The 13,164-nt window shown below is 35.6% G+C and overlaps 1 protein-coding gene across 5 annotated transcripts in view; it reads left to right on the top strand.

Moving 5' to 3' along the window:
* LOC113230697 (CREB-regulated transcription coactivator 3-like) overlaps nucleotides 1–13,164 on the top strand; it is a 37,854-nt gene that overhangs the window by 6,249 nt on the left and 18,441 nt on the right. For 4 of the 5 annotated variants that reach the window (XM_026464744.1, XM_026464742.1, XM_026464741.1 and 1 more), the window contains 6 exons: nucleotides 428–603; nucleotides 2,975–3,132; nucleotides 5,634–5,724; nucleotides 6,544–6,721; nucleotides 9,569–9,727; nucleotides 10,765–10,812. In XM_026464744.1, the coding sequence (XP_026320529.1) occupies nucleotides 428–603; nucleotides 2,975–3,132; nucleotides 5,634–5,724; nucleotides 6,544–6,721; nucleotides 9,569–9,727; nucleotides 10,765–10,812 (810 nt within the window). The remainder of the gene's footprint in view (nucleotides 1–427; nucleotides 604–2,974; nucleotides 3,133–5,633; nucleotides 5,725–6,543; nucleotides 6,722–9,568; nucleotides 9,728–10,764; nucleotides 10,813–13,164) is intronic. The other variant, XM_026464743.1, reaches the window with a different exon arrangement.

The raw sequence follows: 13,164 nt of genomic DNA, 5'->3' as shown, positions 1-13,164 counted from the left end.
GCCAGTACCTGGCATTCCAACTAATGACATGTACTTTACGTGTAAAGAGATGCTTGTTATCTTACATCTGGCTGTTATGTGCATGCAAATGTGGCAAAACCAAGAAAAGTGTGTATTTTTTTTTATAACACAGATTTTTTTTCTAAGTGAACTACAAAACCCCGAAAGCACCAGCTCAATGCTCAAGTCAGGATTTGAGCCGACTTGAGTATGATTTCAAACACTGGAAATACGACCCTAATGGCCAGGACTTGAGTATGAGCAGCAATACTGAAGTCCTGACTTGAGTATTGAGTAGAGTTCAGGAATACGACCCGTAGTCTCGTGTAAATTATCTATACGCTTAATTGCTATTACGTTCAACCCGTACTAAGATTTTTTGCAACACACATAACGTAGTGTAATAGTATGATTCCGTTGTCTATAGCCTGAAGAAGCGACATTGGCGACGCAGTATGGGTTGGGTGGTGGTCATAGCGGTGGCACGTCCCCCTCCCGCAACCCGGGGCAGAGAGGCCGAGCCTCATCCTCCGTGGGCCCCATGCGTCGACCTGCTGATCGGAAACATGACACCAGTCCATATGGCAGCACTGTTTACCTAAGGTAAGACTTCCTATTTTCATATAATATCTAATTAATTCTATGTGTTGACCTATATCAACATAGCTTGCAAAACAAACCCCGAACATTGCCTTCAATTTACTAGCAAAACCCCAATTGTCTTAAACGTATTCATTCAAGATATATGCGAGATATCATTTGCGTATTATAACAAAAACCATGTGCGTGGGTTCTCATAATTATTTACTTGACACAGCAATTATCTTAAACTGACCTTACCTAACAAACGTGACGAAATTATTTGATTAATGTTTGTCTCATATTCTGTCGCGATTAAGTTATTGACCGCCAAGAATGCTGCGCGTGACGGAATTAAGTAACTTTGAACTTACCGGCAACGGCTTTCATTCCAAGTAACTTAGAATCTACTACATTTAACATTTTTTGTCTACCTTCCATAAAACACGTTATTATCGACAAAATTTTCTTCTCAAATCGTCAAAAGTTAATTAAGGAAGTTAAAAAACTGCTCAATTAATGATTAAGTAATTAATTTTTATTCATTTATCTATCACACACCATACACTATTCATACAAGGAAAGAACAAGTCATTATAATCATTATTACACCGTATATTTGGAATTTCCATTGACGACAAGAAAACACTAAAAATATTCTTTTCCCAGTAACTAAACTTTAATGTTGAGTTAAACGGTCTCCTTTTAAAATAACAAAGCTTTAAACTAAAATACACACACACTACACATATAGACTACGTTTATATCTCACTGTGGTAGTCAGTGACTACCTCCTTGCTATAACTCTTCTGTTCTTGGCATTCCTCTTCCATATCCCTCACTCTCTTTAGTCTTTTCATACTCTTCTTTGTTCTGATTAGTTTAGACCTTTTTTATGATACCAAGTGAAGTCGTGCGCCTGATGGTAAGCGACACGCCTGTACATAACAGTTGCAGTACCACTCAGAGCTTTAAACAACAAACGATTTGTATAGCACGAAAGACCGCGACTTACACGAGAGGACATAAAGCGCGAGATACTGCTATTCTCGCATAGTCGCGCCCTATCGTACTAGCCCTACTGAGGAGCACTGACACTGCGCCCGTCACCCAGAGACAAGTTGACAAGTCCCATAAGCCTCTAATTTCACCAACAACCTTTCTCTTCAAAATAGAAACGCTGTAATCTCACATTACTGCTTGGCGGCAGAAATAAGTAAGGTAGCAGTACTTCTCTGGACGATCTTTCACAAGGAGCTCTACTACTATTAAAACCTGATATTTTTTACGGTCATCCTGAGTCTGCCGAGATCTATATATGCAAAAATGTATCTACATGTATATTCCGAGATCTATCTTCCTCAACATTAGCATTTTCGTTGTGAATTAATAAGCAATCATAACATCATTATAACATTTCGGAAATCAAAGGTTTATTGCGCACTTATCATCTAAACCGCGCCTTAATTACAATGCTCTTGTTACCAATGGGTAAAAACCGCCAAATTATGTTTATCTACACGGAATCCAACCGAATACGTATATTTCATAGAAATATTTGAATATTTTACTGAGTAATCGTCCGTTACACTGTCAAGCTTCTCCAAGAGTAAATTTACTACAATAAAACTACATACGCATTTGTATATTTCTTGTACGTGTACCTACTGTATAAGGGAAGGGTACAAAGCACACATATAGAAACGAATACATTGTTTGCCAAACTTCTAAGTTTAAACTTTGATAATGATGTGTTATATAGTTTTTACATAAACTATACCAAAAGAAGGCGATTTCAATTGTTTTCCATAGACAATTCGAAACCTGACACATAAACTATAGACTGAATGCTGCGAAATAATCAACTGATTAGCCAGTAGGATATTTTATTCAGGTCTCATAAGTCATCGTAATTGGAACCTCATTGATTATTGTTTTATTTATGGTACACAATTCCTAAGAGCAGGAAATATTCGTGTTGAACTATGCGAGCAGAAAATGTTAAGTAGTCTTCGTGGAATTTGTAATTATATATGTCTATAAAGATAGAATTGAACAAGGGATTTTATATTATATATATTACATTTTTTTTATGATTAGTGTTATTACAATCTCAGTACAGAGTACTAAAAAAACCGATCTCAATAGTCATTCATCACCTAGTTTGCCACCCTTGGAGGTGGAGTATTTTCTTCAAATTGAAATGGGACCACTTCTTAGGTACCCTATTTCCAACAAAAAAAAAAGGAATAATCAAAATTTGTTCACAAATACCGAAGTTATTGTTACGCGATACATATAATAAAATATGCAGTCGAATTGAGAACCTGCACCTTTTTTCCCCTAATTGATGTGTACAAGTCTAAAATTTACTTAAAACTACTATTTGTTGCAGTCCACCACCGGATAGCAACTGGCGGCGGACGAATTCAGACTCAGCGTTGCACCAGTCTTGCGGCGAACAGCAAGTGAATACACAACCGCTCTCGCCACATCACCCGTTGCACTCGCACGCCCACCCGCACCTACATCCGCATCACAATCACCGGAGAGGTAAGATTTACTGATAGTAAAGCCTTATTTATCCTCCAAACGCCCCGTGTACTACAAAATATTCATGATATATATACCCATGTGTACATTATAATAAAAATATCGCATTCTAATTTGCCCTATACATTCTAAATTACCATTAGATATCTAGAACATAGTTTCCCAAGGTGATTCCTGCCACCCCCAGTGAGCCCTGAAAGGACGTAGCGTCGCGATCGCGGTCACGGCCTCGGAAGCAATTGGGGGCGTTGATGCTGTCTAGGGGGTGCTAACGCATTCGAAAAAAAACCTATAATGTGTGCATATATTAGTGTGTAAAAAAAATGTGTGTGTGCATATATATATATTTCATCACACATTTTTTTTCCTTGTGATATTATTATAAAAATACGTGTTTTTAATTATTTCTTTGTGGTGGTGGGCGTTGAAATTTTTTTATCTTGCCTTATTGAGTGGGCGGTCAACCAAAGAGCTTGGGATCCTATGATATACAATAATACGTTTTTAGTAAGAAACTATACTCGCTTGGCATACTTAATACATTTAAATGTACTCGTACATTGGGCCTTTAGCGCTTTTCCCATTGTAGTCTTACGAAGCTATAGTAAATAGACTATAGAGAAAATCAGGCACGTTCATAAGCATTATACTTATTTCGTCATTGCTATATGATCCTTGTTCCTTACCTATTTCTGCCGCCAAGCAGTCTTGTGAGCGTTATTGCGTTCTGATTTTAAAGAGTAAGAGTCTTACATGGGACTTGTCAACTTTGTCCCAAGGCGACAGCGCAGTCGCAGTGCTGCTCAGATCTTTGCGATGTAAAGTTCTGAATGACACTACAACCGCTATGGACAGGCATGTCGCTTACTACCAGACGCACGACTTGTTCGTCCCTCACTTAGTATCATAAAAAGAAAGAAAAATAGTTTAAGTTCTTAGGTTTTCGCGATTGTTACACATAGGAAATGAAACTGTTTTTCCGGATTTAAATCGCGTTGTTTTTTTCAAACAAACCGACGTTTCGGGCCCTTTACAGGTCCCATTCAACCGTTGCCATGTATTTTAAAGGGCCGTTCGAAAAGTGGCATCTTTTCGCAATTTCTTGTATGCTACAAGAGATCTCTATGCCCATTGGAGGGTTATTACGGTATGCCAATTGTTCATACGGATATTAATTCTAAAACAGCGCTGTCTTCTCCCTTATGATCCAGCTCTTAAACAAATCAAACGTAGGCACTATATGGTTTGCAAAAGATCGTCGCCAAAGACCTCTTTTGCCCGTAAATTCTTTAGTTTCTTGGGCCCGTACTTGTACGATTCATGCAACAGCCATATCAACATCTTCCCATTGTCATCTTATGAATGTAAGACAAAAGTTGCCGAGTGGTTACGAAACCTATCCTACGAGGATACTGAAAAACTCCTTAGCGTAACTGTTTAGCTTCACATGTTATATATACAATTTGATAGAAATCCCAAAATGTACCTTTATTTTTTTTTCTTCATTCAACTCTCTATTAAACGTTTCACAGTATTTTCTGCACACTCACTCAGACACACGTCACACACATACACATATATCACACTCACACCCATTCATGCACACTCTTTCTCTCCCTCTCTCTCTCTCTCTCTCACACACACACACACACTCATACACACACACACGCACGCACGCACGCACGCACGCACGCCGTACGCACGCACGAACGCGCGCGCGCGCGCACATTCCTGCACTGTACATCCCCTAACCCATTATACATATTTTTCACTCAAAATTTTTACATATAATCACTTTCTTATCACACTTACTAACTTTTCTATTGAAACTAATTTGTCACAGTACCTTTCCTCAAAATAACAAATAAATAGTGTATTTTCAAATCATCACTCCAATTTACCTTCTTAGTAATTTCCTCCGTCTTAGTAATTTCAAAAACATCACAATATTGTATCATTGAGATCCGGCGGTGGATACCTGGTGACCTATAGTACAGGTCCAACCTAGTTTAGGCACCAGTCTTCCACCTCACAATTTTCACTGTATGATGTTCTTTACTTTAAATACCCTGTAATTTGTATTGTTAAGGTGGAAAGAACAATAAATAAATTATTATTATTTAAATCCGGAAAAACAGTTTCATTTCCTAAAATAGTTTAATTTTAACATCGCGTATATTAATATAATGAAATTTGTATTAATCGCAATACAAGTTTCGTTATAAGTATATACACCTCATCGCCACTTCCATCAGGTGAGATGGAGGTCAATTGCGTATTTTATACGAGTATAAAAAAGAAGTGTAATTCATTTTTTCGCATCGTTATTTTCTTTCAGTCGGTGATATTTCTTTACCTTTTTATACTTTAGGTAATACCACATCGTCCCTATTTTTTACCACAACGTTGCCTATATAAGTGCCAACGCTTAATGAGATACCCAATGCCATCACTTGCATAATACATAAGAGAAGATTTAATATGTTGGCTCTTTGTTTCAGGAGACATACAACTCAACGTACTTTTGGGAATGAATCCAAATAATCGACCGCGGTCTTCATGTGAAATACCCGGTATACCAAATAATAATAAGTAAGTAACATTGCTTTACTTTAATTTCAGAGAAAAAGTTGGTATAATATCGAAGGGTTATAATAATAGACTGTTTTGTTTATTTATTTTTCAGAATTGCATTTCGATTTTCGGAATGAATACAGTAAAAACGCATTAGAAAGTACCTTTATACATTGAAGGTGTACTCTGTGTTTTATATTACCCACTCTTCGGTTTGTATATGTTAAGATCTGACTAGCTCATGCTAAATCATAATTAAATTAATTACACACAAAACAAATGTTATATTAAATGACGTTTTATACTTGTTATTTGTGGTATTTCTATGCTTATTCATTCATTATGTATGTTTCAATGTTAGCTGTCAGATCTATTTGTACAATAACATAAGTGTTTTGTGTTGTTTTCTGTAATTTTTAATGTGTACCAGTCTGTGAGTTATTAGAATTCTTGTATGTACCGAACCCATCCGGTTAAGTGCCACCATCTTACCAATTTCTACCACAAAGTAGCATAGCTACTTTCCGGAGTCAAAGTTAGGAAGCAATGGCCGGCACAGGAGTCCTTCAAAAGGGGTTTGAGAAGGGTCCTGAAGGGTTGGCAACGCGCTCATGGCGCCCCTGATGTGGCAGGCGTTCACAGGCGACGGTGACCCCTTTCCACCATGCGGGCCGTATGCTCGTTTGCTGCCTACATAATATAAAAAAAGGACTGCGGCTTGTGATGCGTTTTTTGTGATACTAATGATACTTCCTTGTCGTTTAAGGCGGCGGTCACCACTTCCGCCAGATCGATCGTCTGTTTGCCTGTTTGAATACCATAAAAATTTTCTTGCAGAGTATATGAAAGCGGAGGGGACGGCGGAATGCTGGGCCCGGGGGGAGGCGGGCTGGCGTGCGGCGAGCTGCAGGTGCCGGGCGGCTCGCTGCCCGACCTCACTTCCGTGCACTTCCCTCCCGCGCACTACCACCGCCCCCCCGCTGCACCGTCGCCTGACTACCACCAGCCCAGATACGTAAGCATCCTTGACGTACAACGTCTTACAATATCATGCTTGCCCAGTGGCAAGAGTCCTCAAACCACGTTCTTTGTGGAAATCTATTTCGCACTGGAAGTGTTGCAATGCAATCTCTTGCTTCAAACGAAATACACTCACTCGCTCAATGATGGTATAATGCGAAGAACAAAGTGAGTTGTTAATTCATGTTATGTATGTTTGTTTTGTCCATGAATCAGCAGCATACACTTTTTTTTTCAACTGGAACAGCTGGGGTAATCCCGGAGCCATAGGAGATACATGGAAACTGTCTTAGGAGCTACTAAGCCTTTTTGTGAATACAAAGGAGAAGGGTCACTTAGGGTTTACCTAGTCCGGGCACAAATGCAACCTATGTCAGAATTTTGCTTATATTTGGTAAGTAAATTGTGTATAGTTTTTGTTTTTCAATCAGGGTAGGAAACGGAAAACGGAAATAGAAATTACATACTAAAAATAATCTAGTGTGATCCCTTTAGCAGTTTATGAAAATCTTCACAATATAACCTTGTAACGACGTGCACTAATTTACGTATTTCATAAACTATTTTTATAATATATAATTTAATAAAAAAATATATAGTGCATGTATTCATTCTTAAAGCATGAATTTTAATCATAGGCAATGAATTGACATGTCAGTATTATTACTTTTTGAAACTTATGAATTAATGATATGAGAAATGATTTTTGAAATTTACACAAATATCCATTGAAATTGCATTTGACTTATAATTGTGTGTTTTATGCCTTCAATATAATAGAAAATACATCACACATCTAAACATTGTTCATAATACGTCGCAAAAATAAAAATTTAAGAGGAAACCTTTGCTTCAAAAATCAAATACACTAAAATATATCTACTTTATCTCATCCCTCAAATAGGCGCCTTGACGTCGAGTTGCGGACACTAGCCCGTTACACCAAGTACCAAGTACCTCATCCCTAAAACAAACGTTGAATGAAGTGTCACAGGAATCATCCTAGTTTGTGTAGTATAGTTAGAAATGAATTTTTTTTTACATTAATCAATATTCTTACAATTAATTTTCTACGTCTAATAACTCATCCAGTGCGGGGTGGTCGAATACATATTGGTATCTATCCCACCCAGGAATATCAGGCGTGACATATTGCCCTAGTGCCGTCAAAGAGAACCAATTCAAAATAAAAACATTACGGAACACTGCGGGTATCCGCTTCATTCTTTTGCACAAAAAATGGCTTTGTTTATTGCCAGGCTACATTGACCTACCAATAAATAGACATCGGGTTCGCGCTTAAAAGTGTCCGCATCTATAGGGCGTGTGATTTTAACGCTACATACAGAACGTCAATTGCGCAACAGTCTTCGTTTGTTCGACTGTCAGCGCGGTTGTTAATCATGCATATAATAATAACTTGTAAAAATTACTGCAGTAAAGTGTAAAAACAAGGTTTTGTATCATATTTTCACTAAACAAATATATTGTGTTATCATAGTTCTCATTTAAAAATGTTATTTTGTACAGTTTTATAGTATTTAATTTATATATAAATGAATCGTAAATATAAATTACAAAAGCACACAAAATAATCAAATAGCTAACTGTCTTTTTGCTACACATTGCATGCGCAAAAGATGGAAAAAGACCCATTGTGTCAATTTCAAGAAGCTTATATATAAACTTCTTGGTCATTTTCAATTGTTCGAACCAAAAGCGATTGAAATATTTAGAACAAAGAAACTATAGACTCGCTTTGATTTGACTCTTATTTTTAAAATGATTTTTAATTAAACGTTAGCAATAACTAACAAAATATTGTTCTACTCGTTTTACGGCTTGGGATTACCTATTAGAAGTCAGAAAATACATTTGCCCGAAGTAATGTTAGCTCGACTTTTCATAATGTCAAATGTATTTTTTTAGAAAGATTATAAAATAATAACCAATATATAATATATAATAATAATATATATAAAAATTAATTAATATTTACGATAAAGGCCACTTCATTACTCTTGTGTTCAAGTAATTTTAAATATGGTGCATTTTGTTAAATTTCCTGTAGATGCTTAATATGGTGTTTTTGGGTGTTTTTTAAATTGTTGCAAGCAAAATTAGGTAGTATTGCAATGACGTTACAATTTAAATTAAATGTTTTAGTTTTTTATATTTCGTTACACTACGTTTGTATAGGTTAACTTCGGACATTTTTTTCGTGGTTTTTGTATTAGACCCGACGTCCATTTGTTGGTAGGTCAATGCCAGGCTATGTATATTTAGGTATATATGGGTCAATAATTTATAAATAAAATTACGGCCTCAGTGGCCCATAGATTAGCACTATGGAATATACATGGATTTCTATATTATTAATTTATTAATATTCTAGGACAACATTGTTTGTTAAAATTTGATCAACTTCTGGTTCCTCGATTCTTTCTTCCGTTACAATGAAATGACCCTTACAAGAAACTGATTCGAACAACATTAAAAAAAATTTACAATATTATTCATTTTTATCATGCGACCATGGGACTTATAAAAGGCCCGAAACGTTGGTTTGTTTGTAAAAAGAAATATACGCCATTTAGATCTGAAAACATAGTTTCATTTCCTATGTGACCAATCGCGAAAACCTAAGAACTCAAATATATGTCAAATTTATATTCACAATAAAAGCTGGTTCTTAAGACAGTTTCCTTGTATCTCCTAGGGTTTCGGATTTCCCTATACTGTCCCTGAATAGAAGAAAAAAAAACATGCTGTATATTACGATCACGTAGTACTGTGTGTGTGTGTGTACACTTTGGTCACAACTTAATCTTTTCTATTTCAGAGTCCAACATCTCCCGGCGCAGTATCACCAGGCGGAGGCAGCGTGTCCCCTGCGACGGGGGGCCTGTCCCCTGCATCCGGGTCCCCCGTTGGGGCAACAGTACCCCTCGCCACCACAATGCATCACCAGCATGATCATTCACAGCTTTACGATATTCAGGTATACACAGATTTTAATTTATCTAAAATTTTGTAAACGTAACATTATTATTCGGAATTCAGGTTACGAATTCAAATCTGGAATAAATTCAAAACGGTTAAATTCAGTATAGTTATAGCTTGACTGCTGTAAACAATACTTACATTGTGTGGAGTGTAATAGCTTCCGCATTCCACATACTCTGGGAGGGATGATTGGTCAATAATGTTTACCTCCCCAGTTTCGATGAAACTGTAACTTATCTCACTCACCACTTCAGATTAAACGAGACAGCAATATTTTTTAATTGAATTCTAAATCTGAATATTATAGACGCTAAATATGAAAATTTCTAAACAATAGGTTGTGGTGATAGGCTTTGTTCATTAGTTTTATATCACGTGATCGCGACATAAATTTCATTTGCAACGAGTTCATATGTTAAGCAGAGCTATTAATGTAGTGAGGACGAAGTATGCCGTGTTTGATAAAATTGATTAACGATTTAGTAAAAACATTGGATATGCGATCACGCCATATTTAATACATTTTTTTATGTCTGTATGAAATGTGAAGTACGCAATCGCATATGCTAATAATAAAAACATAGTGGCCAACATTTTTAATATATTTGTTAGATGTTTATAGACAATATTATTTTTATAACTGGTCTATTAGAATTTAGATTTGTCCACAGTAGAATCGTCAGAATTGTTGAGTGTGTGAGGGGATGTTCGAGCGTCCGCTGGTGTCCGCGCTTGTGCGTGTCAGCATAAACTGGTTACGTTAGCAAATCATGGCATTTTCCAATTTAAGTTGATGCATCTGTTGTGCTGCTGTTTGATAAAGTTCTTTATTGTTGGATTTGGCCTTGATTTGTTAAATCAACCAATATTTAAAGATCTACATGCGTGGAGCTTTATATGCTCAGTCGGGTACATCCACAGTCCAGTCAGCCCAACCTATATTAAGAACAAATCTTAACATTTTAGTTGTTTTTATTTCTGTTTGTGTTTATTTGCTTTCAACACAAATCATTTTTTTTTTGTTTATTTCAGAATCACTTATCTGTACCAAACACAAATAATTATCTTCATCATAATAAGGTTCGTTTTCTTTTTTAACCTTCTTAAAACTTTCCGGATTCATTGCGGCTTAAAATGCTTTTCAAAACTACTTTTATTCAGTGCCTCTAAATTTTCATACAAGCAAATCAACATTTTAATCGATTGATTTTTGAAATATATTTTCACTGTATTTTTTTTAATATTCGAAGCTTCCAATTGGCCTTTTGCATGAATTCGTATTTTCGCTTACTTTTTAACGGCATTTTTCCATTGACTAAAGTTTTTTTGGAATATTTTTAATGCTTTGCAGTTCACGCCGCCCTACATTTAACTAACTTCCTGTGTTTGGTATTGACTAACAATATTTTTTAAATTATTTTAATGGTTATATTACATTCGATATTTATTTATAGGGGATTTTTAAAATACTTTTGATCATCTTTTAACAGCACTTTATTACTTAATGCTAAAAACACTGTTATTTATGCGAAAGAGCTAGAGTATCGGAATCGTCTATTTACGTCATTTTTTTATGATGAATTAATTTCGCTGTTGTAATCAGTTGTCATAGTCATCCCTTAAGGCTCGACGCCCATTAACGGAACGGCACGACAGGGGTTATTTTACAATGATTTATATGTGTTTTATAAGCGGTTGCGTTTAACTCATTTAAATGCAGTTAAAAGTCTCATTCAAGAGTTTCTTTAACCGTAGTATATTAATAAGTTATTGAACGAACAAATAAACTATTCTTTATTGCACATTAAAAGTAATATTAAAGTAAAGTAAAGTAGCGCCCAATTTGCGTGTTGAGAGAACAATTATATAATCATAACGGAATAAGCTAATATACAACTAACGGCCTTATTACTAAGTAACTATTTCCTCCAGATAAGTGAGAATAGAAATTTAGGCGACGCAACCAAAGAATTTCTTCTGATGAATTGATCAAAGCAAAGCTTCCCAAGACGTGCAGGACAGTAAAACCTAAGGGTCTCTAGTGTGAGCATAGCTTTACACTAGCACAGTCACTCTTGTATGTTGTCAATTTTGTAAGATTAAAATGAAATTTACAATTTGAATGTTAATTTTTATAGATCCCCACCATTTGATTAATTTTTTTTCTCCGTCCATTTTTGTCGAATTGATAAATAGTGATTGTGTGTCTTCCCGTTAGATTACAATAAAATTGCTTACAGAAGTCAACACTTCATTTAATCCTATTAAGGCGCATTGCACACTCGCACATCGCTCAACCGGTCGATGGGTCACAAACTGAATTGACGAAATTGCGGCTAGCTCAATAACTTGAAATGAAATTTGAAATTAAAAGTGAAAAGTGCCAAAATCCATATCCGACGTTTGCAACCAGTTCGTGAGATCAAATGCGTATGCTTAAAAATTCTAATACCAGTTGGACGGTGCGAACAATAGTCGCTCGTCTATAGGCACCTAAATCTGTTTTGTTTTAGTGAATAACAGAATTTTGATAATATCAGAACAACTCATCTATATAGTAGATGGAAGATATTATGAGTAGTAATGACGTAATAAAAAAGTATAAACCAGATAATTTTACGCAATGCAGTATATCTTACAAATATACCTAAATGACAGACAAGTATTGACTTATCTTGTGTTGATGTTTTACTTCATTATTTACAAACGAATACAAGATTATTTTATTATTAATTGTATTAGCTACGCTCTACTGTATATGTTTGAAAGGCCCACTACAGATATTGTGACAATATTTGGCTGGCGTACCGATTTCTGTTAACCTCGATTAGGCCTGTGTGTAAGTAATCAAATCTATAAGAAAGGACGTGTTTGGATATAGATAAGGCACTAACTATAAATTCAAGCTTATTCTGTAGTGAAAATTGAATTTCCTCCAAACTTGGGTGTGAATTATACTATTGTGTAAAAATATAAATTTGTATTTACAAACATTGCCAAAACTTTCGATGTTTTTAACTAAGTCGCTTTTGTTTAAACGCTGAATTCATATGCAAACTGGCTATTATATCGTTGACCCTTATGTAAATACCCGGAATAAAGGAGCGTGTATTAAAAAACTGATGCGAATAATATATATAAGCAAAATTGTCGGAATGTTAACTGCAACTGGTTAAAATAAATATACTGTACCATTTATAATCGTTTTAAAATGAGCTTATTCGCGTAGATATTTAGTATTATATTGGTTTGACTATACGTAAAATACAATCGCTACTATATTACCAACTCCATTAAGGGCGAATGAAATGCAGATGGACCAACATTATCTGTAACGTGACAGGAAAAGGAATTAGAACTACAACTTTAAAAAAACCGACCTCAAAAGTACGTGGAATTACATAGTTTTATTGAAATCGGTTACCGGAAAGT

Source organism: Hyposmocoma kahamanoa, unplaced genomic scaffold, assembly GCF_003589595.1.
Source record: "Hyposmocoma kahamanoa isolate Upper Pololo Valley unplaced genomic scaffold, ASM358959v1 64, whole genome shotgun sequence".
Taxonomy (NCBI): Eukaryota; Metazoa; Arthropoda; class Insecta; order Lepidoptera; family Cosmopterigidae; genus Hyposmocoma; species Hyposmocoma kahamanoa.
The sequence above is the reverse complement of the archived record's forward strand: the minus strand, read 5'-3'. Positions and strand labels throughout refer to the sequence as shown.